General features: G+C 40.8%; 1 protein-coding gene across 2 annotated transcripts; it reads left to right on the top strand.

Annotated features, from left to right (window-relative positions):
• Nucleotides 1–2,443: 2,443 nt before the first annotated feature.
• On the top strand, nt 2,444–19,550 carry ash2l (ash2 like, histone lysine methyltransferase complex subunit). 2 transcript variants are annotated; one of them, XM_031736361.2, is made up of 17 exons: nt 2,444–2,532; nt 3,514–3,577; nt 3,653–3,798; nt 3,894–3,982; nt 4,085–4,179; nt 4,944–5,039; nt 7,066–7,161; nt 7,264–7,339; nt 8,615–8,632; nt 12,874–12,973; nt 14,658–14,875; nt 15,671–15,838; nt 17,663–17,856; nt 18,401–18,493; nt 18,586–18,684; nt 18,770–18,829; nt 18,915–19,550. In XM_031736361.2, exons 1-17 carry the CDS (start codon nt 2,474–2,476, stop codon nt 19,020–19,022), a joined length of 1,779 nt encoding a protein of 592 aa, XP_031592221.1. In that variant the 5' UTR covers nt 2,444–2,473; the 3' UTR covers nt 19,023–19,550. The 2 variants fall into 2 exon arrangements, with proteins under 2 accessions (XP_031592221.1, XP_031592230.1); XM_031736370.2 differs by lacking the exon at nt 8,615–8,632.
• Nucleotides 19,551–27,551: the final 8,001 nt, after the last annotated feature.

The raw sequence follows: 27,551 nt of genomic DNA, 5'->3' as shown, positions 1-27,551 counted from the left end.
GACTCTATGAGCTATCCTACGCCACTATGGAGTCCCTCAGCAGTTTGTAGATGCCTTTCGTGGTCTCTACTCCAACTCCTGCTGCTGCGTCCAGACGGATGACGGCTGCACGGATTTCTTCGAGATCAATACTGGTGTCCGACAGGGATGCGTCGGACCTCTCCTCTTCCTGTTGGTAATTGACTTCATCCTGCGATGATCAGTTGACTAAGCTGGCATCGGTGTCCCCTGGCACTAAGCGCGTATTCTCACTGACTTGGACTTCGCGAATGACATCGCCCTGCTGGGCTCGACTCAGGAAGACCTCCAAGAGTTGACCGCGGCCCTGCAGAGGGAGGCGACGGAGTCAGACTAAGAATCAGTGCCAAGAAGACCCAAGGTACTCCAAGTTGGCTATGCACGTGCCCGCATTCCTGTCATGATGAATCGACACCGTGCTGAAGAGGTGGAGAATTTCACATATCTTGGCAGCATCATATCGAATGACAGGATCTCTGACCGAGATATCGACGTCAGAGTAGGGAAGGCGGTCGGTGTCCTCCGACGTCTCCTACCTATTTGGAACTCGACCGCCCTGAATGTTAGGGTCAAGATCAGACTATTGAACTCTATTGTCATTCCGACTGCACTATACGCTATGCAACCTGGTGCTCAACAAATGCAGTTACTTGACGTCCGAACGTGCTTCAACAACGCAGCCTGCGGTGAATCCTGAGAACTTCCTACCGGACCGAATAACGAATGAGGAGGTCTTACAAAGAGAAGGCATCCGCCCTTTAGCCAATGTTGTTGCAGAAAGGCGCTTCCGCCGTTACATGGGTCCCACGCACTGGCAAGCGAAAGCGAATGTTTATGGATGATCTGAGAACCGTCGACATTGCCTGGGACAAAGCTGAAGCAGTCGCCGCTGACCGACATGGATGGAGATTGTTAGCTGCCCAATGCGCCGCTCGGCATAGAAGGAGCTAAGTGCCAAGTAAGGTCAGTCAGTCTAGAAAATTGCTAAAACTTCAAATGTGTCCCCAAATGCACTCGCAAAAAACATCAAGTGCTGAACAAACATCTTCCACCCCAGGAAAGGAAGACCAAGAGTCACCTTTGCTGCTGAGGAAAAATTCATCCAAGTCACCAGCCTCAGAAATTGCAAGTTAACAGCACCTCAAATTAGAGCCCAGATAAATGCTACAGAGTTCCAGTAGCAGACACATCTCTACATCAACTGTTCAGAGGAGACTGTGCAAATCAGGCCTTTATGGTGAAATAAGAAACCGCTACTAAAGAAAAGAAACAAGCAGAAGAGATTTGTTTGGGCCAAGAAAACAAGGAATGGACATTAGACCAGTGGAAATCTGTGCTTTGGTCTGATGAGTCCAAAATTTAAGATCTTTGGTTCCACCCTCCATGCCTTTGTCCGACTGAGAAAATGTAAATGGATGGTTTCTACATGCATGGTTCCCATCGTGAATCATAGAGGAAGAGGTGTGATGAGGTGTGTGGGGATGCTTTGCTGGTGACATTGTGAAGGCACACTGAACCAGCATGACTACCACAGCATCCTGCATCGACATGCCATCCCATCCGGTTTGCGTTTAGTTGAACCAGTTTGACCAAGAAGGAGAGTAATGCTGTGCCAGATGGCCTGGCCTCCACAGTCAACTGATCTAAACCCAATCAAGATGGTTTGGGATGAGATGGACCACAGAGTGGTTTGCAAAAGGGCCAACAAGGGCTGAGCATCTCTGGGAACTCCTTCAAGTATCTACCTCATGAAGCTCATCGAGAGAATGCCAGAAGTGTGCAGTAATCAAACAAAGGGTGGCTATTTTGAAGAATCTATGTTTTGAGTTATTTAAAACTTTTTTCTTTACTATAAATCCATATGCATTCATTCATAGTTTTGATGCCTTCAGTGAGAATCTGCAATGTAAATACTCATGAAAATAAAGAAAAACAATGAGGTGTGTCCAAACTTTTGACTGGTAGCGAATTTCATTTAAGATGTAAAGACTACTTTTAAAATATTTGAATTGGATCAGATAACCACAATTAGAAAAATAAAATATTTCAACTCCTCCTAACATGGATTTTAAAATTTACATTCTAAAATTTTAAATGAAATTTTTCCAATTAATGATTTTATTAGGCTGAGACTTGAAGTTGATTCAAATGGTTGTACTGTTATAGTGAGTGTAAAAAAATAGAGAGAATAATCACGATTCGACTCTTTCTAATGAATAGAGAAGTGTTTAGTAAAAAAAAACAACTTTAACCTAACATGGTTGTTTATGCTAACCTTTAAATTTACAGCTGGATGCAATTTGTGCTTTTGATTGGGAATAGCTTGCCTTTGTTTGTTTGTTTTTTGGTAATTTTGTTGAGTACAACTTCACAAATTTGAATTCCAGTGGCACTAATTTACTAACCGGAAGCTGTCATCTTCTCGCGATGTTTTTTGCTGTTATTGATTCGAAACATGGCGTCCGAAGTAGAGGCGGGCATTGCTAGTGCAGCCGAACCGGAGTCCGGAGACGGGTATGTGCGCTTGATGCAACATTTTTTGTGTGTGTGTAGATTGTATAGAATTTTTAGGTTATAATGCGGATTATATGTGTACATATAACCCGCATTAATCAGCATTAACGTTCTGTTTTTATCAGAAACACTGTTAGCAAACTGGCTAAACTTGCTAACTAGCATTAGCTTTCCTTAAACTTACAGAGGATCCCTAATGTTAGAGTTTAAGCTGGATTTATGGTCCCGCAAATGTGTCCATCCGCGTACACGTTTCCCAGCATCTGCATCTGCAGGTCCATAATTTCCACTGTATTACAAGCGTGTACAACACCGGAATAGAGCAGGGAGCAATATAGGAGTTTACCGGTTTTGGCACATTAAACCGTGCCAAAACCCAAATATCAAAAATTATCGTACGAGTAGCACAGAGTGTGGTTGCAGTGACACTTTTTTATTGTTTTATACACTCGATTTCTATTCAGGTTTAGCTTCGCTTTTCTCCGTCGCTAGCTAACGGACCAACAACAACACATGCGAGAGTGTCTCATAGGCCGGTTGTAAGACATACTTTGCACACCGCCTCCATCTGACAGCAGAGCTCACTGCGGCCATAAATTCTGCTTAAATTCCTGACCTACCGAAAAGCGTACGCAGCCAGTTTGAAAGAGAAAGCAGCTTTACACCAACAGACCCTACACTGTGTGGTCTGCTGACAGACACGTAAAATCTGGAAATTATAACTGAAGACCTTCTATCTTTTGACTTTATGTGGAAAATAGCAATTTGTTCTCTAGTAGTACGTTTTTGATTAAAAGAAAAACTAACAAAGGGAAAACAAGTGAGCATGTACTAGCTGAAATAAGATCTCTTCATGGATGGGTAAACTTTGGTTTTCCTTAAATTAAATAAAGTTAATAGAAATGTTGTTATTGCACTCTTATGGCTGCTTTTGCATTTATAATAATTGTTGGATCATCTGATTTGTCCATTGATGTTCAGGGAAACTGCATTTGGAGTGCTACCGACCATGGAGACTGAATCATCTAATGGCAAAGAGGGAATGGTACTGAGTTATATAACTGCTAAGGCTTTGTTTTTTAAATTCTTGCTTTTAATTATCTGAGTTTGATTATTTCAGGAGGCAGCTGGTGAAGGCTCAGAGGCTGCTGACGCTCTCACTGGATCAGGAGATGAGGAGAGTGGCAGGCAGCTAGGAGAGGTGGAGCTGCAATGTGCTTTGTGCATGAAGTGGTTCACCGCTGACACATTTGGCATCGGCACAGAGTAAAGCCAATTTTCGGTAGCTGGTCAGTACAATATCAGCAGCTGTGTAATGGTCCTGACAGCTTTCATGCTCCAGTGTTTCTCCCCCTCTACAGGACCTGTCTGCCCTTTATGACCAATTATGTGTTTCACTGCAACGTGTGCCATCACAGTGGTAACACATATTTTCTCAGGAAACAAGCAAGTATGTGTGCCATGTGCTTTAACCAGCTAATAATCTTTATGAAGCTTTAAGATCATAACTTACTGTGTTTTGAATGACTGACAAAGTGATTTTGTTTCTCAGACCTGAAAGAGATGTGTCTCACAGCTCTTGCTAACCTGACATGGAGATCCAGAACACAAGACGAGCACCCAAAGACCATGTTCTCTAAAGACAAGGTGCGTGTAACTGTTTTTGGCTTTTCCAATGAATATTACACTTATAGGATAGCCATTAGTCTTATAAGTAGGTGTATCAAACTGTTCCCTTCCTATTTCAAACATAGTAGATGTTCATGGAACAGTTTTAAATTCTGAGTAATCGCAATCTTTACTTAAATTACTGTTGTCCAGTTCATTTCCTGACGCGCACTGAGTATATGAAAACTGTGGGTCAGGCAGTAGAGCAGGTCATCTACCACCTAAAAGAGCCATCTCCAGCTCCTTCAGTATTCTTAAGGGTTAAAGGATAGACTATAGAACTGTGTTAAAGTGGGTGTGAATGGGCGAATGAGGTTTGTGGTATACGAGTTCCAGTCAAGTTAGTTTCCTAAATCATAATGGGAAATGAGCACAATCGTGTATAAACACACACTGGTGGATGGTCATCTCAGACGAGCCATGGGAGGTCAGACGGTAGTGTACCTTTTGTACCAGTTTTAAGCTGGGAAAAATGGGTCGAGTTACATCAGAAGGGGAGCTGAATGTAAAATCCTTTACAAATAAATGAAGTGAATCAAACATATTCAAGGGAGGCAGATGATCTGCTGTGGTGACAACCTATTAAAAGGGAGCAGGGGAAAGAATTCAAGCTTATGGACTTTTATGTGAAAGAATTATTATTTACCTTTTTTTTTTTTTTTTTTTTTTTAACTTGTTGAAGCCCTCCTAAATTGTAGGATTAATTAATTTTCAATTTTCTTTCTTCTTTTCTTTTGTTACAGGATATCATCCCATTTATTGACAAGTACTGGGAGTGCATGACAACTCGACAGAGACCCGGGAAGCTCACCTGGCCAAACAACATAGTGAAGACAATGGTACAGTGACTGCTAAAGTCAATTACACAGAAAATATAGGCAGTTATGCTTTAAATTCTCCTTCTTTATTAAAAAACAAAACAAAAAACAAACCATGTCCATGTGAAGACAGCACAGTTAGGAAAAATGTAACTGTTGCAGTGTGCACTGTACAGGAGTACAGGAGTTGTACAGAGAGAGAGCCACAGGCAGGAATGATTTTCTGTGTCATTCAGTGGTGCATTTTGATAATCTCAGTGTCTTACTGATAGGGCTGCCACAAACGATTATTTTGATAGTCGACTAGTCACCGATTATTTTTGCGATTAGTCGACTAATTGGATCATGCATCCATTGGACGTAAAACGTACAGCTTATTGCACCAGCAGCATCTGCTCTTATATAACATTAGCTTACAGTTTTAAGTGTTTAGGGTATGTGCTAACTAAAAATAAAGACAAGATGATAGTTTATTCAATTTAATGAGATTTACAGATTGTTTCGGTAAAGTTTAATAAACTCCTTGCTATCTAAAATATAACGGGACACCGGAGTATATTCTCGAACATCTCACACTTCTGATAATCAGTTGTCTGCTTGACGTTTATTCAGTCGTGTATAAACTATAACTTAATCTCAGCCAAACCGATTTACTCAGGAACAAATAAAATACTAAAAAAAAAAAAAAAAAAAAGGCCAAACAATAACATTTTTAAGTTATCTAACTGACTTATATATGTTTAACCTGAGTAGCGAAAAGACAGTGGTGGGTTTGAAAACGATTTGCCGGGAGTCCGGTGTTCTCACGGGCTCTAGTGAGCCTTGCCCCGGCTAGCTATCGAGCTAGTGGGTAACAGACGTCTCCGAAAACGCCGGAGCACTTTTGAAAATATGCAGTGTCTTGATAAACTGAGCAGATATTTGAGGTTTACACAGCTACATTCTCGCCTGAAAATATGTTAAACGCTTATTTTGTGACCCAGAAAGATTAATAAGAGTAATATTAAAACTAACTAGCTGCCGCCATTGTTGAAAACTGAGCAGGGCGCGCTATGAATTCTGGGACACTGCTGCTTCTTCTTCTTCGAGTGTAACGGCAGCTGGCATCCTTGTACATGCAGTGCTGCCATCTTCTGTTTCAGTCCGTTATTACACTCTTAAATCCTACTACTTATTCCTGCGTCTTTTGTGATCTTACAAAGCTTCAAACGACGCGTCGACTATTAAATCAGTCGTCGACGATTTTGATAGTCGACGTAATCGTGACTAGTTGACTAATCGTGGCAGCCCTACTTACTGAACATGCTCCTGTGAATGGCCAGCCTCTCTGGCACCAACCTAAGGAAGTCCAGCTCCGTCCCCACAACATTAATGGCTTTGCGGATGACCTTATTGAGTCTGTTGGCATCTGCGACCCTCAACCTGCTGTTCCAGCATGCAACGGCATAGAGGATGGCACTGGTCACAAAAGACTCGGAAAAAGTCATGAGCTTTGTAAATGGACTGATTCTTATATAGCGCTTTTCTACTCTCTCGGAGTACTCAAAGCGCTTTATACAACACGCCACATTCACCCAGTCACACCCATTCTCACAATCACTACCTCTATACTGAGTGCTTTCTAACTACACTCACACACATTCATACTCCGATGGATGCATCGGAGAGCAACTTGGGGTTAGTATCTTGCCCAAGGACACTTGGCATGCAGACTGGAGGAGCCTGGGATCGAACCTCCAACCTTGTGATCAGTAGGTGACCTGCTCTACCTCCTGAGCTACAGCCACCCCGCCAGATTTGTCCGACAGATGTTGAAAGACCTCAGCCACCTCAGAAAATAGTGTAGAGTACAGTGATGTTTTTAACCTAGTCCAGTTTGTTATCTATATGTACTCTGAGGTATTTATAGAAATGTTGTTTAACCATTCTTATAACTATACACCCTGCTGCACTGCTGTTTCATCCCCAGGTATCCTTATATAAATAAATATGTAATGATTATTGATATGTTGTAGTATTAGTATTGAGTAGAATTTTTATTTTCCAGTGCAAAGAGCGTGATGTTTTCCTGGTGAAGGAACACCCTGATCCAGGCAGTAAAGACCCTGAAGAGGAGTACCCTAAATTTGGCCTTTTGGACCAGGTATTTACTGTTTTATTCAGTTATTTGTTGTACACTGGAGGGGCATTTGTTGCATTTTCAAAAAAAAAAATACAGTGTGTAAAATATGTATTTCTTGTGTAGGACCTGGGAAACATTGGACCCTCATATGACACACAGAAACAGACCACTGGTACTCCCATGGCTGGTGGGCTCAATGGTAAGGGTGCAAAACAATATTCCAAACTGTAATAATGATAAGCACAGATTACAGTTCTGTTATATAACATTGTGTGTTAAAGAAAAAGAGGGAAAAATATTTGGAGGCGGTTTCACACCCACAGTTTGATTCGTTTGGCCCCAAAGTAAATTAATAGAATATTGTTCCTTGTTGATTTGTAGTTTTGGTTCACTTTACATCATTATAAAATAAACAGACATTTTGGATAGATTTCACAGCTGTCATCCTGCAGCAACAACTCTCACAGTTGCACATGTAAAGATAATATTTCGGAGATGGGACAGCAGATGACGGTGCACTTTATTAAACTTGACAATCCATCATTAACAAGATACTGATTGCAGGCATTATAATCTGGCTCTTGCTCAGCCAGCATATAATGTTTATAACTCTGTAGCAATCAGAATTATTGTCTGAAGGCCATGAAAAATGCCCAACAGATTTACTTTTCCAAGTGGATCATTACAGCTGAAGAGGTGAGCAAGTTAACCACCTTATCTTAACTGACTGTCATCCCTCTTGCTCACAGCTGTGACAAAAAAAGCTTAGCCTTTGAAATGACTTCTTGCTTTCCTGTGCTCTCTCTCTCTCCCTCAGATTTTCATTGGTCATGCAAGCACTGAGGTCTCAGTGAAGGAGAGTGATATACAGTGTGTTAGAGCAAGTTTGTGTTGATTAAAACGTTCTCTGCTGCAGTCACTCTAACATAAAAAAAAATATTTTGATTGGGCTTTTTTTTCACCGTAGAACTGGATAAAATTTCCTTGGATACATACCAAGGCCCTCCTTTTCAGGTAGAGTTGGTTAGGTTTCATTTGCACCAGTTTGACAGCTTTGACAAACTGCTGGCATGTATCATAGTAAACCCTTGATTACAATTTCCATGTCCTCCAGGGTTTGCTAGGGTCCAAGTGATGTAAATCTTGCCATCAGATGGTGAGGGCAGGGCAGACCTTGATGTGCCTGCCTATTGTTTTTTGTTTGTCTTCTCCCCCCTCTTGCTACCTGACTTGTCCACAGAGAAGTGAACATCAATCTGAGTGTAACAGGAATGACTACTGGCCATTGTGTCTCTATCTTTCCATGTCCATGTCCACAGCAGGGTATAATCAAGGCATAAGAGTGTGACTAAACTGAACCAAATGGGTTGGGTGTGAAATCAGCCTTACATGAATAATGAGCTGTAAACTCCCCAAACTCAGTCAAATGGTGTGATATGTGATTCCCATAGTGATTCTGTGCATTATGTTCCAGGTGGATCTTCTTTCTCAGGTGAATATGTGGTGTTTTGGCATCTGGAGCAATTAGTGTGGGGTTTGTGTGTGTGTGTGTGTGTGTGTGTGTGTGTGTGTGTGTGTGTGTGTGTGTGTGTGTGTGTGTGTCATAACTTCTCTGGATAGAAGTTGGCCCAAATGTTCCAATCAGACTTTCCTGTGTAGCACAAACCAACCCAAACTGATCCCCAAAAAGCATCTTGAGGGCAACTTCATCCACATCTAGTTGTAACCTCCCTGTCTGCTCTCTGCATCTGTTTGGTCTCCCACCCACCTTCTAAAAAGCTTTTACCCTCATTTGTGAATCTTCCTTGTCTCTGGCTTGCTGCTAATGAGCTCTGAAATCCTTCAAAATCTCCTGACTGTAATGGCACTCTGCCCTTCCAAAGTGCAATGGCTGCGAGAATAGATTTTCATTTTTGATTTGCTATTGGCTTTTACCCAATGCTTATTAGCCTCATCCTCTTCAGTTGCCTCCATCTCAAGTTTTGTGTCACAGGACTGGAGCCATAAAATTACTTTAAAAAGATAAGCTCGACAGCAAAGGAAAAAAAACCCCAAAATGACAGGTTTTAGACATTTCTAGAAGCAAGCTATACAAAAATATCCTACAGTAGTGTGAAAAATTAATTATTTTCTCGGATTTTATTTACTAAACAATTGTGTTCAGTAAATAAAATGGATATTGTGAAAATAATGTCTAGATTAGAATCTTTAATGTTTGTAGTTTGTGATGATCAAATATTTTAACATCACAATGAACTTTAAAAATTAGTTGTTGTTGTTGTTGGCATTAAGCTGTACTTGCAATGGGATGTTTATAATATGCATTTATTACTTCAACTCACACCTACATTCAGTGGTTAAACCTGTAGTTCACAAATAGCCCTTTTCTATTAGTACCTACTTGGGTTGGCTTGACATGACTCGACTCGGTTTGTAGGGTTTCCATTAGGTGTAATAAATGGTACCAGGTACTTTCTTTAGTACCTCCTCTGCTGGGGTTCCAAGCAATCTGAGGCAAAAATCTGATGTCAACATACTACGTGCCAACGATGAGAGTGTCTCTCCTTCATGAAAATCAACACCAATTTTGAAACCCGGTAATGAGGGGGCAAAAAAAATAAGAACAATATGGTCCCAGAATCTGACAAAAAGCCATACACTGAGCAGCAGGCATACCATCGACTCAACGTCCTCCTTTGTTGTGTGGTTTGTGTTGCATGCAAATGAGTCACGGGACCTTCGACTATGTTGCTATAATGACCCCATGTACATTTGGTGGTATTCAATTGTAATGGAAAATGACCAAAACTGCAGATATACAAGTAGGTACTAGTGGAAAAGACCTATAATTTAGTTAGTAAAAGATGTTCAGATGTATCTTGAACAACTGAGTAACACGCTAGAATTGGAGACAAAAATTTGACTTAAAAATTAGAAAAATAAGAACTGAGTTATGTGCAGCTACTGAGAAGCCATCACTTGAATCACTAAACTTATTGGTAAGTGGGCATGTTTGGTTAGTTCTTGTTTACTTTACAGCACTTAATTTTGACTTTCTATTTGTGTTTGGAGGAATGAGTTGAATCAAATGAGTCGGTCTTGTTCCATATAATTTACATTTTGCCAGACAGATGTGGCAAGGTCACATCAAAGAGGCATTAGAGGCTGATAGTATTTGGAAAATGCCACATAAGTCATGGACTAATTCCTGCCTTTTTGTGTCTGCTGTCCTTCCTGTGTACTCCAGATGCTGAATAAGCTGCTTTCTCCATTTGTGTGTGTATGCTTAGTGGTGGTTTTGGCAATATTGTTATAAAAAACATTTTAAAAAAGAAACAATAGTTGTATATTAAATAGTAATATTGAGCAGCAAACTTTTTTCTTTAAAGTCATTTACATATATTTATTGCAACTTGTTTTCAATGGCTGTCTGTCCACAAATTCACTGCTGCTTTATCTGTACTCTGGCCTTTGGGTTCAGTTACACCAACAGCACTTAAGCTAAGTCAGTCATAACTTATTGTAACTTCTTGTGTAATCCCGGTTGTCAAAGCACCATATGTTAGATGTTTCACTTGGAGATGCACATTGCTGGGTATTCTTGAGAAGCATTATACCAGTCCTGATCTGCTGATGATGACAACATCTGTTGGGCTGAACCACTCACCCTTAAATAGCTTGCTCTATTGCATAGTCTGGACAAAAGTGAGGAGGGAGGACCAGCATGTTGTGGCATAGATGCCCCTTAAACAGGGCTCAGGATGCTGCTAGACAACAAGTAAAGTGAGCTTGCAGACCAACTGGCACCTGCAGCCCCTGACTCGTATAAACACTGACAAGCCAGCCCAGTAAATGAAAAGCCAAAGAACTTTGCTGAAAACTCTTTTTCCTGCCCAAAAAAAGCATGCGAAACGCAGACAGTGCACATATTGTTCTTTATATGAAACCAAAGGAGACATGGAGAGATAAAAGGCACATATGAACCAATTGCGTTAGGAAACGAATGCTCTCCCCCTTGCAGAGGCCCAAATCACTGCTAAGTCTCCAGAGGCCATCTGGGGGCCCCTTTAAAATAAAATTTAAAAAAAGGACATGCAGGATTGTTGGCCAGCTGTTTTATCTCCAAACCCTACATGACAAGTAGTAATAGCAGCCTAGTAAACTTTAAATGTGAAAAAAGCTTTATGCTTGTCAATCAGGTCTTATAAGAATGATTTTAAAAAAAACTACACAAACCAGACATGGAAAGGGAATGTGACATCCCCAAGCATTTTAAATGGTGTTAAACCCTGAAGAAGACCATCGGCCCTTGCACTTTTCAGCATGTGCAACCAGTGTAAACACAGTTCCCCCTAACATTTGAACATTAGAATGTGGGATTGCTAGAGAATGCTGATCCAGAGACCCTTTACTGATTACCCTGCCTCTACACTGCCCCAGCTGGACAAGCTTGATTCCATAGTGACTGCTCTCTGAGACTGCACGGTGCCCACTGGGCACGTCAGAAAAGCTGGATGTCACCAATGGCACAATTCCACTGTTACAATTACTCTTTTCTGCTGTGCACTGGGCTAGGTCTGAGATGAGACACCCAGCACTTAAAACCCCCTCCTCTATAGCCAGCTGAATCAGACTACCAGGGTACCTGATGCCATAAGCCCCAGTAACCAAGGCATAATCTGAAGGTACCCTTTTGTGCAGGTGGCAAAGAATGAGGCACGCTCTGAATGCCTTCACTTTAGCAAATGAAATTGAGTGTCTTTTATACTGTCTACTTCCCATTACCCCAAACCTGCTGCGAAAGATGGCTGCCCCTCCCTGAGCCTGGTTCCTCCGAAGGGTTTTTCCTGTTAAAAAGAAGTTTTTCCTTCTCACTGTCACCAAGTGCTTGCTCAAAGGGGTTCATTCATTCATGTTCACCAAATGTTTATAATCACCTTGATCTTTTCCCACACATGCCTTCTGTGAGACTGATACCTCTTCCAGCAGCTCCAGTAAGACTGGAAATAACTGGTTTGCTGGCATTCTCTGTTACCACAAAAAGCCAAGTAATGTTCAACCTGTAATGTAGCACATTTGGAGACGTTCTGCATATCCGTCCTAGCAGTGGGGGAAGTTGGTGCGCTGTCCTCTTTACCTCAAGAGGGAATTAAAATTTCATGCGTCATCCTCCCAGTTGGATATGAGGAGCTGTGAGGTGTTATCATAGTGATCCTCATAATCTCCAATACCTCATTCAGTGGTGCCACTGTGGCTAGGTCTATTTGTGGTTAAACTTCCTCAACTCCTTGTCATCACTGTCAGTCAACGTGTCAGCCCAGAGTCGACTGTTCCCTCAGGATTGCAGGAGGGCACTGTCATTTCTGCAGATTTCTGCACCAAACAAGTGAAAGAAAAGACCAACCTAGTAGTTAAGGTCAGGTTCAGTAAATACCAGTTGGTGTAATCAGACCTGGAGACTAGTGCCTGCAGTACTGTTAGTCTTTATATGTCCACTACACCTAGGTAGAGCTAAGCTAATGGAAAGCTAATTTAAGACGCCGGCCCTGCAATAAATAAATGGTTGTACAGCCTGAAAAATGAGAGGGGGGAAAAGTTGACATAAGGAAAATTTCTTGCAGGACTGCGTGAGAAATTGGCATCTATGTGTATATTGCCTTTGCTACTGTCTGACTGTTTGTTTGTGTGTGCCTGTGTGGGTTCATTTGAATAATCTATCGTATGTTCTTGAAGGTGCTTTGGCCCCTGGTCCAGGAAAAGGAAGAGGGGCCAAACGTAAACAACAGCAGCAACAAGAGGGGACGGCTGCAGGAGCAGCTAAGAGAACTAGGAGGTACTAACTGTCCTGTACTATCATATTGCACTGTTGTATGTTCTGTCTGTCATGTATCTTGTATAACAACTGGGAGACTTGTGTTTATTATATACTCAGGTATCACCATAATGTCAGCAAAGATTATTTAAATGTGATGAATCAACTCCTGTCAAATACATGTTGCATAGCTAAGTCATAGCTGGCTGGCTATATGCCTGCATGATGGCCATTACTGTTGTAAACAAATGTAAGATATACATCTTTGCTTACATTATATGATTTGGTGATGGCTAAAATCCATTTAGTTGATGAGGTAATTTGGCAAACTTTCACGTCAGCATTTCCATTCTGGTTGAAGACTTCCTCAAAGTGACAGGCCTATATTGTCCAGGGGAAATACTTTGGGACAAAGTCAACATAGGCTTTTTTCCTTCTTTTTTCCCCCTGATACAAAGGCAGTGGGTGAGCATTAATCAACCAGCTTAGTCTATGTTCGCAATTAAAGGCGACCAAGGGAGTTAGATTTCTGAGTCTGTTTAGGTTTTAAGGTTTAAGTAAGTCTATTCGGACACTGGGCCTCATTTATTGAAATTTGTGAGGAAATGTTCTTACCGTGTGCAAAAAAAACTGGATTCCACACAAAATTACTGTTGAAATGATTACCGGAACAAACTGGTCTATTTTGTTCTCACCACATGCATATTAAGGTAAATCAGAATCATTCAGAACCATCAGCCTTGTGCACTCTCCTTACAATTTGCATGTTGCCCTGCCTCCATTTCACAATATAAGTAAATACTTTTGAGTGATGATGTTGTAAGAGAGAAGCCTGTATCTCTAAGGCAAAATATAAGCAAAAGAATCTGTCCCAGAAAATTGAATGGTAGTTTAGCAGGTCCACATAGACAGCCAGAAGAAACCGCTTTCCAAAGTGTTTGTCCAAAGTGTAAGTGACAGTCATTTAAAAATAATAATAAAAAGCAACACTTGGGCTGAAAACAGTACATGAGTGATTACGGACTTTGTGATGGATGCCGATCTCATCACCACAACCGCAGGGAATATACTTTCTTCTCACATGTTCATCACTCTTATTCTTGTCTGGATTATTTCCTAGTCAGCAGCTCACTGTTGAGACACTGTTTCAGACACTTAGACCCAATAGCTGTCAGCGATCATGCTCCTGTGTCTTTAATACTAGTAATTAAGAAGGTAATGCCGCCAAGTAAAAACTGGAGATTTAATAAATCATTGCTTAAAGATGAAAGAGAAAGAAGAAAAGAAAAAACAAACATATTCAAGAATTAGAGGAAACCATTAAATCCTTTTCATTTGATTCATTTGGTTGATTCCCAATATAATAAACTACTCAGATTAGCTGGCAGGAGGTCTTATCATCTTTTTGAAGATGCTCACTACTTTTGAAGAGACCACTCTGCAGGCGGGAGGATCTGCCAGAGGTGGAGGGGCTGAATGGGCTTGGACCCCCCTGCCCTTGTTGGATTTCTGGGAATTTATTTTAAAAAAAAAAAACATAGCTTGTGGGCATTTTAGTTTTAGTTATATAACAAATTTATAGTTATATGTATGTCATAGTTATCCCTATGCATTTTTCTAATGCAAATCTCTTTTTTTCTTCGTGCAACTTTTAACACGTACATGCTACCATTAAATTATAACTTGTCATTCTATCTCTTTGCAGCGACCCTCTGTTCTCTGCTCAGCGGCTGCCTCCTCATGGTTACCCACTGGAGCACCCATTTAATAAAGATGGCTACCGTTATGTCCTAGCAGAACCAGACCCGCATGCTCCAGACCCGGAGAAGCTCGAATTAGACTGTTGGGCAGGCAAACCCATACCTGGTGATCTATACAGGGCCTGTCTGTATGAGAGAGTGCTGCTGGCCTTACATGACAGAGGTATGGGTTTCAAGGAATTTCTTTTTTTTCCTGTGAACAATACTGTGCACAAGGCTTGAGCCACCCATGACTGCTTTGTATTTTGTTAAGTGTTTTGTTTGCGGCAGTTTATTGAAATATGGACAACGAAAATGGAAATTCAGTATATGAGGCAGAGTGTAGAATGTCAAGAAGTTTGAAACTCGATATTTGGTAAGCTTTTTTGTTATTCATTTTCGCAGACCTCAGGAGTACTTTACCAGGCTTCTTGACAGACATTCCAAATCTCTTCATCAAACCATCCATTAATCCATCAATCAATTGTCACATGCAAAGTTGTTACCTGCAGTGAAATTGGACCCCTTCCGAACAAACATACTGTTGAAACCACAAACATCACATTGGAAAGACAATGTGATGTTTGTGGTAAAAGTACAAGGATCACAATGTCTTTAGGTACAAAAAGTACCTAAAGATGTAACTGAAAGTTGGTCCTTTGCTAAGTTTTCTGTTATGCTTAGGCACAACACTGATTCATCCCTCAACTTAGAAGCCTTTTGTAATGCTTGAATCATTCATAAGTAAGTCGCTTAACAAATTTTCCTCTGAAAATTTTCTGGTACAAGGACTGAAACTGAATCCAAAAGTAGTTAATATCTTGATGTTCAGAAAGCCTGTACAACTGTTGCTGAACACCCCTTTAAAAAAACAAATTACAAAAAAGTCTGGTTCCATGGAAACAAAATATAGGTGACTCAAGACTTTTCATGGCACTTTACTTTATGGTGTGTATGAATAAGTATGTTTATTTTGCAGCGCCTCAGTTGAAGATCTCTGATGATCGCCTGACAGTGACTGGGGAGAAGGGTTACTCAATGGTCCGAGCTTCCCATGGTGTCCGGAAAGGCGCCTGGTACTTTGAGGTGTCTGTTGATGACATGCCTCCAGAGACTGCAGCCAGACTTGGCTGGTCTCAACCACTTGGTCAGTAGTGCTTTGAACTCATACAAATATGTTTACATTTACATCTACAATATAGTTTGTGTACAGAGTAGAAAGACATATATACAGTGTCATTAAAATACACTTGTACAGTCTCATCAGTTGACTGTAGATCAGCTTAAAAAGAGTTTACAAGGTTATTATAGTTCAATAAAGCTAAACTAAAAATACAAACTTGGGTGTGGAAAGATATTTTTGTTAACTTGTATAAGAATAAAAACTAGAATTTAAAGAAAATTATATAGTGTATCTGAAAAATTGACTAAAAAGAAATGTATATTTTGTGCATTGAGGCAGGAATGTCATCACTGTGGGTCAGGATCATTTAAGTGTATTGCGATAACCGGAGTCTTCATTCTGAGTTAAAAACTAAAGCTATAGAAACAATTATTTTTAATAAAAAAAATAACAACAGGAAACCTGTAACAAAAACTGTTAATTCAAGTGAATTGAAAATAAAATTTTAATACAGAATAAAAAATGAAATGATGGAGAGAAAAAATAATGGCTCATATTAGACCTTTAGATTTCCCTTAGTGATGTTATTTTGTAACAGTAGTAATCTTGCTCAAAAGGACCACAGATTCAGGTTTGGGTCGGTCAGGTGTGTGCTCGGCTGAAGAGCAAGTGTGACACTCCATTCATTAGACTTAAAACTGAACTGCCAAGTCAGGCTCAGACTGCTTAAAATGAGGCTAGGGTGAGGTCTGATGATGGTTTGCAGGGTGCCAGGCAGATTTTAGGTGTTTAAGGCCCTGGGGTCCTGTCCTCTGCTCATGGTGATGTCTGGGTCGTCTGTACTCTTGAGGACCTATGGCGGGGGGCTCCGATCTCCTCGATCTCTGGCTTCTCACCCTTATCGTCATTGTTATGTAATAAATATATTAATATGAATAGTATTTTTTTTTAAGGAAAATAAATTGAGTAGCAGGAGAGACTTGTAGAGCTACCCTTGGCAAAGCAAATGTGTTTGGCACATCAGAATTCAGTTTGCCTTTGTGCTCTCAAAGCTGTGCACCTGAGATACTTATTATATTGGGGCTACCTGCTGTTACTGCCGATCTACAGAGCAATTTTCAGTTTTTGGACAATAAAGATTACTTGTGTATACATTTACATGTTCAAAATGCACAACATGTACATTTAATGTTGGCTTTGGCTCAGGAGGCAGAGTAGGTCACATACTAACTGGAAGACTGGCAGGGATATTAAGATACTAACCCCAAATTGCTCTCCGATGTTTCCATCGGCGTGTCACTGTTGGATAGAAAGCACTTAAGCATAGAAAAAAAGTGCTTGAATGAATGGGTGAGTGAGGCATGTTGTATAAAGCAATTTGAGTGCTCAGTAGAAAATCACTATATAAGAACCAGTCCATATACAATCTACAATGTGACGAATGGCAACCTGTTCATAGTGTATACTGCGTCTTCTTCAGTGACAGCGGGGACAGCCTTCAGCCGCCTCTGTGACTCCTAAATAGATGGGAGGCTAAGATTTCACGAACCTCAAAATTTTGTTTAATGAGTATCTGCCATTCTTATGTATTGGTATACATCAGAACAGGTCCTCTTTTTCCTTTCAGCTTTAAGGTTTCTCTGTCCTTAATCATGTTTCAGTTAATGCATATTCCCTTCAATTTAACTAATACATTGTGTTGTCACTCTTGACCAAAGTTTTAAGTAAAGTATCAAAGTATCATTTTTTCGCCATAATCTGGCAGCCCTAATATAGAGTTTGATACTCAGCTTTGACAAAATGTTAATACCACAATATGTAACATGTTGGATCTTATTTATAACTTAGGTAACCTGCAGGCGCCTCTGGGTTATGACAAGTTCAGCTACTCGTGGCGCAGTAAGAAGGGGACGCGGTTTCACCAGTCAATAGGAAAACATTATTCCTCAGGCTACGGTCAGGGAGACACACTGGGCTTCTTCATAGAGCTGCCTGAAGACACAGAGACAGCCAAGGCTCTGCCTGATACATACAAGGACAAGGTAACCTCAGCTACATCAGCTGCACTTCTGATTTCTTCTTGTGTTGAGCATTGCATTTCTGTCACATGTAGTTGTATCAAATGGTCCCAACGAGAGCTTGGCTGCGTTTCATTTATCTGACTCCCATTTCTCCCATTCTTACTTGCATCTCTTCTTTATGTTACTTATACAAGAGAGATATAAATGTCAATCAGATTTAAATCACTGGATACCACCGCCAGTATTTTTAAAGGAACAGCAACTGTTGGAATGATAGATGTGTTCCTCTGAGCCAGAATTTGTGTTGTAGAAATAACACAAATTAACAGTATTATTACTGGGATGGAATAGATGAGGGAACAGTAATTATACTGAATTGAATCTTTGACCATTCTGATAACCTGGAATTTCAAAATAAATAAGATGTTCTACAACATTATAAGTGAAAGACTCTTGTGGTTTCATGACTTTTACTCACATATTTCATGTTTTTATCTACATTTTCTCATTATGTTTTCATGTCTTTCTTGGATTAGTCACATCTAAAACCAGTTTCTCTTTTCAGGCACTAATTAAGTTTAAGAGTTACCTGTACTTTGAGGAGAAGGACTATGTGGACAAAGCAGAGAAAAGCCTCAAGCCAATGAGTCCCAGCAGGGTTAGAGAACTTCTCCAAAATTAATTCCAGTGGAGGAAACCTACTGTCTTTTCCGCTACCTACCTCTTATTGGCCTGCCTCTTGTTTTTCAGATGATTTTCTACAAAAATGGAGTGAACCAAGGTGTTGCCTTTGAAAACCTGTTTGAGGGCATCTACTTCCCTGCCATCTCACTATACAAGAGCTGCACAGTCAGTACACATTTGCATTTGATGACTTATTTGATTTTAAGGTTGGAAGGGTTTTTTTTTAAAGTATACTCTTACCTCTCTTCAGGTTTCTGTCAATTTTGGACCCCACTTCAAATATCCTCCAAAGGATGTTAAGTACCAGCCGGTGAGAGCTTCATACCTTTTAAGATTCCCAACTTTCTCCAAATGATCTTGAAACTTCCTCTGAGCCACTGTTTGATTACTTTCAGATGAGTGACATGGGCTGGGGAGCTGTGATCGAACACACTCTAGCTGACATGCTGTACCATGTGGAGACGGAGGTGGATGGACGACGTAGTCCTCCATGGGAGGGATGAAAACATTGAACTGACTACTCACACACCCTGGAGTCAAAAACGTTGTTCGACCTTTAGATAGCCAAAATGAAAACACTTCATGCTGCAGTAAACTGTAGGTCAAATAAGCAGCATTTCAGCTCTTGCAATATTAAAATATGGTCAGCAGTATGGGCTGAATGAATTCTTCCTAGACATAAAACATTTAAAATGACACCTAACTGTGGGCTGCATTCCATTATGTTATCATAGGGAGACGTTCCATACCAGGCTTTTCTGAATTAGTTTACTTATGGAGCTCTGGTTTCAAATGTGTATATTTTAAAGTTGTTATGCTTTAGAAAGATTTTAGTTCAACACATTTTTGGTACCATGAAGTTGTGCGTGTTGTTGCAGCCAAACGGAGCCAATTCACCATTTCACTTATTCTCTACATGAAAGTCTCTGTTATTGTCTCTTTTTGGTGATTTTTATTTGTTTGTTTTTTTTACACTGGGTTAAATTTAATAAAAAAAATCCACATGGACAAAGTTGGTCTGATTAAATAAATCCTGGGTTTTGTTGAATGGTCTTTTTGGTTCACCCAGCCTTTTTCTAAGGAGCTGCTTTACTTGTGTGGGCTGCACATGCCCATATGTCCAATACCTGGTGCAGGAGACTAAAGTAGAACTTTGAAATGATATGTATCTATGATATACAAAGACAAATTTATACACAGTTTCTTTCCTATACTGTGTCTGAATAAGCTGTAATGAATACCATCAATCACCCACTACCCAGGAAAGTGTTCAATACCACTGGGAAGATTTTGAACCCATCCTGAAACAAAAGTAATGGCGAGGAATTCATGTCTTGAAAAAGGTATTTTTCCCAATTATAAGTCAGATTTAAGATTCAATTTAGAGTTTTTATAAATTTTACAAAAATTTGATTGCATTAAAGAGAGTGAAGGTGAAACATTTTAGAACCTATTAATATACAGGGTACAAAAGTATAATACAACAGTACAATACCTATCTCAATAATTATTGTAAAAGAAGAGCTTAGTGGAAAAGTTAAAGATGAACTTCAGTGTGGTATTACACTAAAATATGGAAGATATCAAAAGACACTGCATGCGTTTTAAAACCGACCACATCAAAATAAACATTTTAAAAGCTATTGTAAAAGCAGAAAAGTTAAAGTTGTCCACAGTCACCTGCAGCTTCTTTCTCATTCACCCGCCAAACTGCTCTGTTTCAGTCTGCAGCTCTTTCACCACCTCAGCTCTGCTCTACAGGCCTAAAACCCATTTGATTTCGCTGCTCTCCCACAGATTTCATTCAGTCTTTCCTCAGATTGGTTCTCCATGCTCTGGGTGCTGCCCAGTTCAGCTACAGTTCCCTTGCTGCTCTGTGCAACCACTAACTCACCTGGTTCTCTGTGTCCATAATCCACTGCCAAAACAGTTCAAGCTGAGCATAGCTGTCTAACCTCCAGACTCTCCAGTTAGTTGGCCTTTCTATTTTGGAGCCTTTACTGTTTCTGTTATATCTTCCTCTTTTCTTAGCAGAGATAAGAAATGCCCTTAAATAATCTCTTTTAAGCTCCAAGATGTTTCTAAATAATATAATTGATTACACAGCAGGAGTAGACTTCATCAAAGTAGATGTCTTTCTGAAAATGATGTAACTAAGTTTAAGAATATAACACACCCACTGTTGTCATCTTCAATGCCCTGTACGAACACAGAACAGAGCAGCTACCTGAACGCTACTCCCACAGAGGTCAGTTAACTTGTTAATAATTTTGCCTCCTCAGCCCACATAGCAGACAGGTCTGGCCCGGATCTGGTGTCAAGCCGGCACTGCTGGCTGACTTCTGGCATGGTAAGTGGTATGTCATCCAGATATGGGCCAGGCCTGGTGTAGATGGCACTGTTTATGTGATGGCATGCCACATCTGGCCCGATTGTGGTTTGGTTTATGTGGCCCAGGCTCATAGAAAACAGGTCTGGCCTGGATCCAGCATCAAGCTGGCACTTCTGACTGACTGGTGTCATGTCAGGGTGTGTGTCAACAAGTTGTGGGCCAGGTCTTGCAATGATGGCTTTACAGGGTGGGCCATTTATATGGATACACCGTATTAAAATGGGAATGGTTGGTGATATTAAAGTCCTGTTTGTGGCACATTAGTATATGTGAGGGGGCAAACTCCTCAAGATGGGTGGTGACCATGGTGGCCATTTAGAAGTCGGCCATCTTGGATGCTACTTTTGTTTTTTCAATAGGAGGAGGGCCACGTAACACATCAAACTTATTGGTAATGTCACAAGAAAAACAATGGTGTGCTTGGTTTCAATGTAACTTTATTCTTTCATGAGTTATTTACAAGTTTCTCTTTGTTCACAGCCATTGACATGTCGAAGAAAGAGGTTAACACGTGAGGAGCGGATCGGAATTGTGTTGAAATCTGGTGAACGCAGTAACCGGGTCATTGCAGCAGATTTCAATGCAAGACACCCTACGAGACCACCCATCTCCCATGCTACAGTTAGCAAACTGCTTGCTAAGTTTCGTGAAACTGGTTCAGTGTTGGATTTGCCAAAATGTGGACGCAAGAAAACTGTCACTAATGAAGAAACATCAGTGGCTGTCCTAGCTTCATTCAGCAAGAGCCCACAGCGTAGCACTTGCCACATGTCACTGGAGAGTGGCATTAGTCGAACATCCCTTCGGCGGATATTAGCTACTCACAAATGGCACCCTTACAAACTCCAGCTACTGCAGCATCTCAATGAGGATGACCCAGATCGGCGCACAGAATTTGCAGAATGGGCAAAACAAAAATTGGAACAGGACCCTCAGTTCACGCAGAAGATTTTGTTCAGTGATGAGGCAAACGTTTATGTGAATGGTGAAGTTAACAAACAAAACCACCGCTATTGGTCTGACACTAACCCACATTGGATGGATCCATCCAAGACTGTTGGAACAACAAAAGTGATGGTTTGGTGTGGTATATGGGGTACAATGATAGTAGGTCCATTCTTCATCAATGGAAACCTCAAGGCCACTGGATATTTGAAATTGCTACATGATGATGTGTTTCCCTCTTTATGCACTGAAGCTGGCACGTTCCCAGAGTTTTTCCAGCAAGATGGTGCACCACCACATTATGGGTGCCAGGTCCGAGCATTCCTAGATGAACAGTTTCCTGGAAAGTGGATTGGTCGTTGTGGGCCAGTTGAATGGCCCCCAAGGTCTCCCGATCTGACCCCCTTAGACTTTTATCTTTGGGGTCATCTGAAGGCAATTGTCTATGGTGTGAAGATACGACATTTGCAGCACCTGAAACTACGGCTACTGGATGCCTGTGCTGGCATTTCTCCTGCGGTGTTGCTATCAGTGTGTGAAGAGTGGGAGAAGAGGGTTGCATTGACAATCCAACACAATGGGCAGCACATTGAACACATTTTATAAGTGGTCAGAAACTTGTAAATAACTCATGAAAGAATAAAGTTACGTTGAAACCAAGCACACCATTGTTTTTCTTGTGACATTACCAATAAGTTTGATGTGTCACATGGCCCTCTTCCTATTGAAAAAACAAAAGTTGTATCCAAGATGGCCGACTTCTAAATGGCCACCATGGTCACCACTAGGGGTGGGTTTTAATAATCGATTCATCGATTAAAATCGATTCATTAAAATCCTGAATCGATTTTTTAATATAAATTTATTTTGCCCGAAACGCCAGAATCTCAGGTGAAACCTCACAAAATTTCAACAACCACCAAACAGCCAAAACAGTAAATGAGAGCAGGTACACGGATTCTGCACAAGGACGTAAACACACAGCACGGACCCGCGGATCAGAATCAGTGAGATGCCGCCTTTCTCACCCGACGGGCGCTGCAGCTTTAAGCGGCTGCGCGCGCTCCCGCGGACGGCAATCACTTTCTGGTAGACAATCACTTTTTGGCACAACAACTGCACGGACACGGTCGGGGCTGAAAGCGACAGCTCGCTGATTCTGATGTTTCGGTGGGTCTGCGCTTTGTGTTCACGTCCTTTTTGCGCTGATTCTAAAGCTGTTAGTTTTATCTCTCTCCAAACAATATTGACTGAACCAGCAGCAAAAGAAGATCCAAACTACGCTTCACATAAACATCGTCATGAATTCACTCTGACTTTTACTGTTTTGCTTCCACCACGATAAAAAATCACACTTCATGCACAGCTCTCTCTCTCTCTCTCTCTCTCTGTACTTCAAGAACAGTTTCCCGTCTAAAAATCTGTTTTCTGCATTATTCGCTTGCTTGCTACGCACAAGTCTACCGTTGTTTACAGCGCTGTCCGCCGCTGTTTTTTCCTTTTTTTCGTTTTACATACTTCCGAAAAGAAAACTAATTTCTGCCGTTCAATACTGAACAAATTTAAACTTTTTAAAATTATGCAAAATGCAAAACGCTTAGCCATGTCACTAATAAAACCGCTGTAACGTCAGAGGTAACGTTCATATGTTGATTAATGGTTTTCTTTTGTTTTTGATGTACTGCAGATACATATTTTTATAAAATCCCAGTCCAGGAAAACCACCTTCATGTTTTTCTGTGTTTTATCTTCAGCTACTTTGACACAAAGGCATCTGCTGTGACGCTCACACCTTTGATAAAGTCTTGCGTGTGTCAGCTTCCTTTTTATAGATACAAAAATATGTAAATGTACTGATCTGAATTATAATATTTCTGACTGTCAAAATTTCCCAGATTTAAATCGAATTTAATTGAATCGAATCGAAGTGAATCGAATCGAATCGAATCGAATCATGGATCGAATCGATTCGGGACCTTGTGAATCGGAAACGAATCAATTCTAGAAATCAGTGACGATACCCAGCCCTAGTCACCACCTATCTTGAAGAGTTTGCCCCCTCACATATACTAATGTGCCACAAACAGGACTTTAATATCATCAACCATTCCCATTTTATTACGGTGTATCCATATAAATGGCCCACCCAGTATTTATGTTCCTATTTTTCTATTTTAGTTAGAAGATTCAAATGCTATGTTACAATACTATACTGCTATGGTAGCCAATGTTTCAAATGCAGGTTTGACAGGTTTGTGAGTGTACACTTTATCCAAAACCTAGTGAGGGTTCACTCATGTTTACCACTGGGTGGCTGTAGCTCAGGCGGTAGAGCAGGTCAGCAGGAAAGTGTATGATTGGGTGAATGTGGCATGTTATATAGAGCACTTTGAGTAATCCGGGAGAGTAGAAAAACGCTACATAAGAAGCAGTCCATTCACTGTCTGAACAGAGTTTTGTCATGCTATTTTTGCACTATTATGTTCCAGCACATGTTGTTATTACATGGATTGATTAAGGTACACATTAGGCTGACATCTGGGGCCAGAGCTGAAACTGTTCTGGGCCAGCACAGGGGCCAGCAGTGTGTCTGCAACTGGCCTTGTGCTGCCCATGTGTGCGCCACCTCTGGCAAACCTTCTCTGGGCCAGCAAAGGGCCATCATTCTTTGCGGTATGTGGCCCATGTGTAAGCACAATGTGTGGACCAGATCTGGGCCATACCAATTTTGCTATGTGGGACTACATATGACACTGGATACTGTAGCTCCTGTGAAAAATAAGGCCTCAAATCAGAAGTAATTGACTCCGTGGTATAATTCGCAAACACGTAGCATAAAGCAGATAACTCGTAATCTGGAGAGGAAATGGTGTGTCGCAAATTTAGAAGATCATCATTTAGCCTGGAGAAATAGTTTGCTGCTTTATAAGAAAGCCCTCCGCAAAGCCAGAACACCTTACTATTTATCACTGATTGAAGGAAATAAGAACAACCCTAGGTTTCTCGTCTCTTCTGTTGCCAGGCTGACAAAAAGTCAGAGCTCTGCTGAGCCAACCATCCCTTTAACGTTAACTAGTAATGACTTTATGAACTTCTTCACAAATAAAATTTTAACCAAGAGAGAAAAAATTACTCATAATCATCTCAGATATGTAACATTATCTACAGCTACTTTGAGTACCATTGATATTCATTTAGTCTTTTTCTCCAATTGATCTTTCTGAGTTAACTTCAGTAATTACTTCCTCCAAACCATCAATGTGTCTTTTAGACCACATTCCTACCAAACTGTTCAAAGAAGTCCTGCCATTAATTAATGCTGCAATCTCAAATATGATCAACCTATCTCTAATAAATGGCTAAATGGTTCATAACAAAAAATTCTTGAAAGGGTTGTTGTCAAACATCTTACTGATCATATGCAGAGGAATGGCTTATTTGAAGAGTTTCAGTCAGGTTTCAGAGCCCATCACAGCACAGAAACAACTTTAGTGAAGGTTACAAATGATATGCTTATGGCCTCTGACAGTGGACTCATCCCTGTACTTGTCCTGCTAGACCTTAGTGCAGTGTTCGATACTATCGACCATAATATTCTATTAGAGCGATTAGAGCACATTGTAGATATTACAGGTACTGCACTGCAGTGGTTTCTATCATATCTATCTAATAGACTCCAGTTTGTTTATGTAAATGGGGAGTCTTCTTCACAGAGTAAGGTTAATTATGGAGTTCCACAGGGTTCAGTGCTAGGACCAATTCTGTTTATATTATATATGCTTTCTCTAAGGCAGTATCATCAGAAGGCATAGTATACATTTTCACTGCTATGCAGATGACACCCAACTTTACCTATCCATGAAGCCAGATAACACACACCAATAAGTTACACTGCAGGAATGTCTTGAAGACATAAACACCTGGATGGCTGCTAACTTTCTGCTTCTTAATTCACATAAAACTGAGGTTATTGTATTCGGCCCTGAAAATCTTAGAAATATGCTGTCTAACCAGATTCTTACTCTGGATGGCATTACCTTGGCCTCCAGTAACACTGTGAGCAACCTTTGAATCATTTTTGGCCATGATATGCCCTTCAATGCACATATTAAACAAATATGTAGGACTGCTTTCTTCCATTTGCGCAATATCTCTAAAATTAGAAATATCCTGTCTCAGAGTGACACTGAAAAACTAGTTCATGCATTTATTACTTCTAGGCTGGACTACTGTAATTCATTATTATCAGGATGTCCTAAAAACTCCTGAACAGCCTTTAGTTAATCCAAAATGCTGCAGCAACAGTACTGACAGGGACTAGAAAGAGAGAGCATATTTCTCCTATATTGGCTTCCCTTCATTGGTTCCCTGTTAAATCTAGAATTGAATTCAAAATCCTGCTCCTCGCGTACAAGGTTGTAAATAATCAGGCCCCATCTTTTTTTAATGACCTTGTAGTACCATATCACCCCATTAGAGCACTTCGCTCTCGAACTGCAGGCTTACTTGTTGTTCCTAGAGTATTTAAAAGTAGAGTGGGAGGGAGAGCCTTCAGTTTTCAGTCCCCTCTTCTATGGAACCAGCTTCCATTTTGGATTCAGGAGATAGACACTATCTCTACTTTTAAGATTAGGCTTAAGACTTTCCTTTTTGCTAAAGCATATAGTTAGGGCTGGATCAGGTGACCCTGAATTCTCCCTTAGTTATGCTGCAATAGGTGTAGGCTGCTGGAGGATTCCCATGATGCACTAAGCATTTCCTTTTTAGTCACCTTTGTCACTCAACATATTTTGAGTGAGACTCAACAGAGAGGTCTTTTAAGACCTCTCTGCATTAAATCACACTTGTTATTAATCTCTGGCTCTCTTCCACAGCATGTCTTTCATCCTGTCTTCCTTCTCTCCTGTCATGATCCTGGGTCATTTTGACCCAGCGTTTTGTGTTTCCTTGGAGTTCATTTTGTGCCTTGTTTATTCTGATTTTGTATTAGTTTAGGGTTGAACCTGGAGTTTAGTTTTTTATCAGCCCTACCTGTGTCTGTCCTCAGTGCTCTGTTTATGTCCCCGTGTTTGTGTTGTAAAACAGTCTGTGTGTTTCCTGTTTTACTTTGAAGGTTCGTGTTCTGGATTCCCTGTTTTATTCTGAAGGTCTCTGTCGTCATTGTGTTCAGCTTGTGTCCTCCTGTCATCATGTGTATTAGGATCAGCTGTTCTTCCCTCCTGTGTGTGATTACCCGATTACCTTGTGTGTGTATATTTAGTTGGTGTCGGTCTGTGTTCGTTGTCGGCTCGTCTGCGTTCTCTGCGTTTGTCTGTGTTTCTCTGTGTCTCTTGGTATCCTGCTCCTTAGCCTGCGTCTCGCTGCTCCTCTCTCCGTTTCGTTATGACTTCTGGTTTGCTCTTTAGTTTATCCCAGTTTAGGTCTTCTTCAGTAACTGCTCATGCTTCATTGCCCGTTTTTGCCACCCTGCCACTCTGTAAATAAACTCTCACTCATATCATCAGTCGGCTGCCTGCATTTTGGGTCCTCCTTTCATTCCACAACACGACTGCTGCCCCAGCCGTGACACTCTCACCCCAACCGGTCGCAGCAGATGGCCGCTCCTCCCTGAGCCTGGTTCTGCCAGAGGTTTCTTCCTGTTAAAAGGGAGTTTTTCCTTCCCACTGTCACCAAAGTGCTTGCTCATAGGGGGTCA

Source organism: Oreochromis aureus, linkage group 7, assembly GCF_013358895.1.
Source record: "Oreochromis aureus strain Israel breed Guangdong linkage group 7, ZZ_aureus, whole genome shotgun sequence".
In the NCBI taxonomy this organism is placed as follows: Eukaryota; Metazoa; Chordata; class Actinopteri; order Cichliformes; family Cichlidae; genus Oreochromis; species Oreochromis aureus.
The sequence above is the reverse complement of the archived record's forward strand: the minus strand, read 5'-3'. Positions and strand labels throughout refer to the sequence as shown.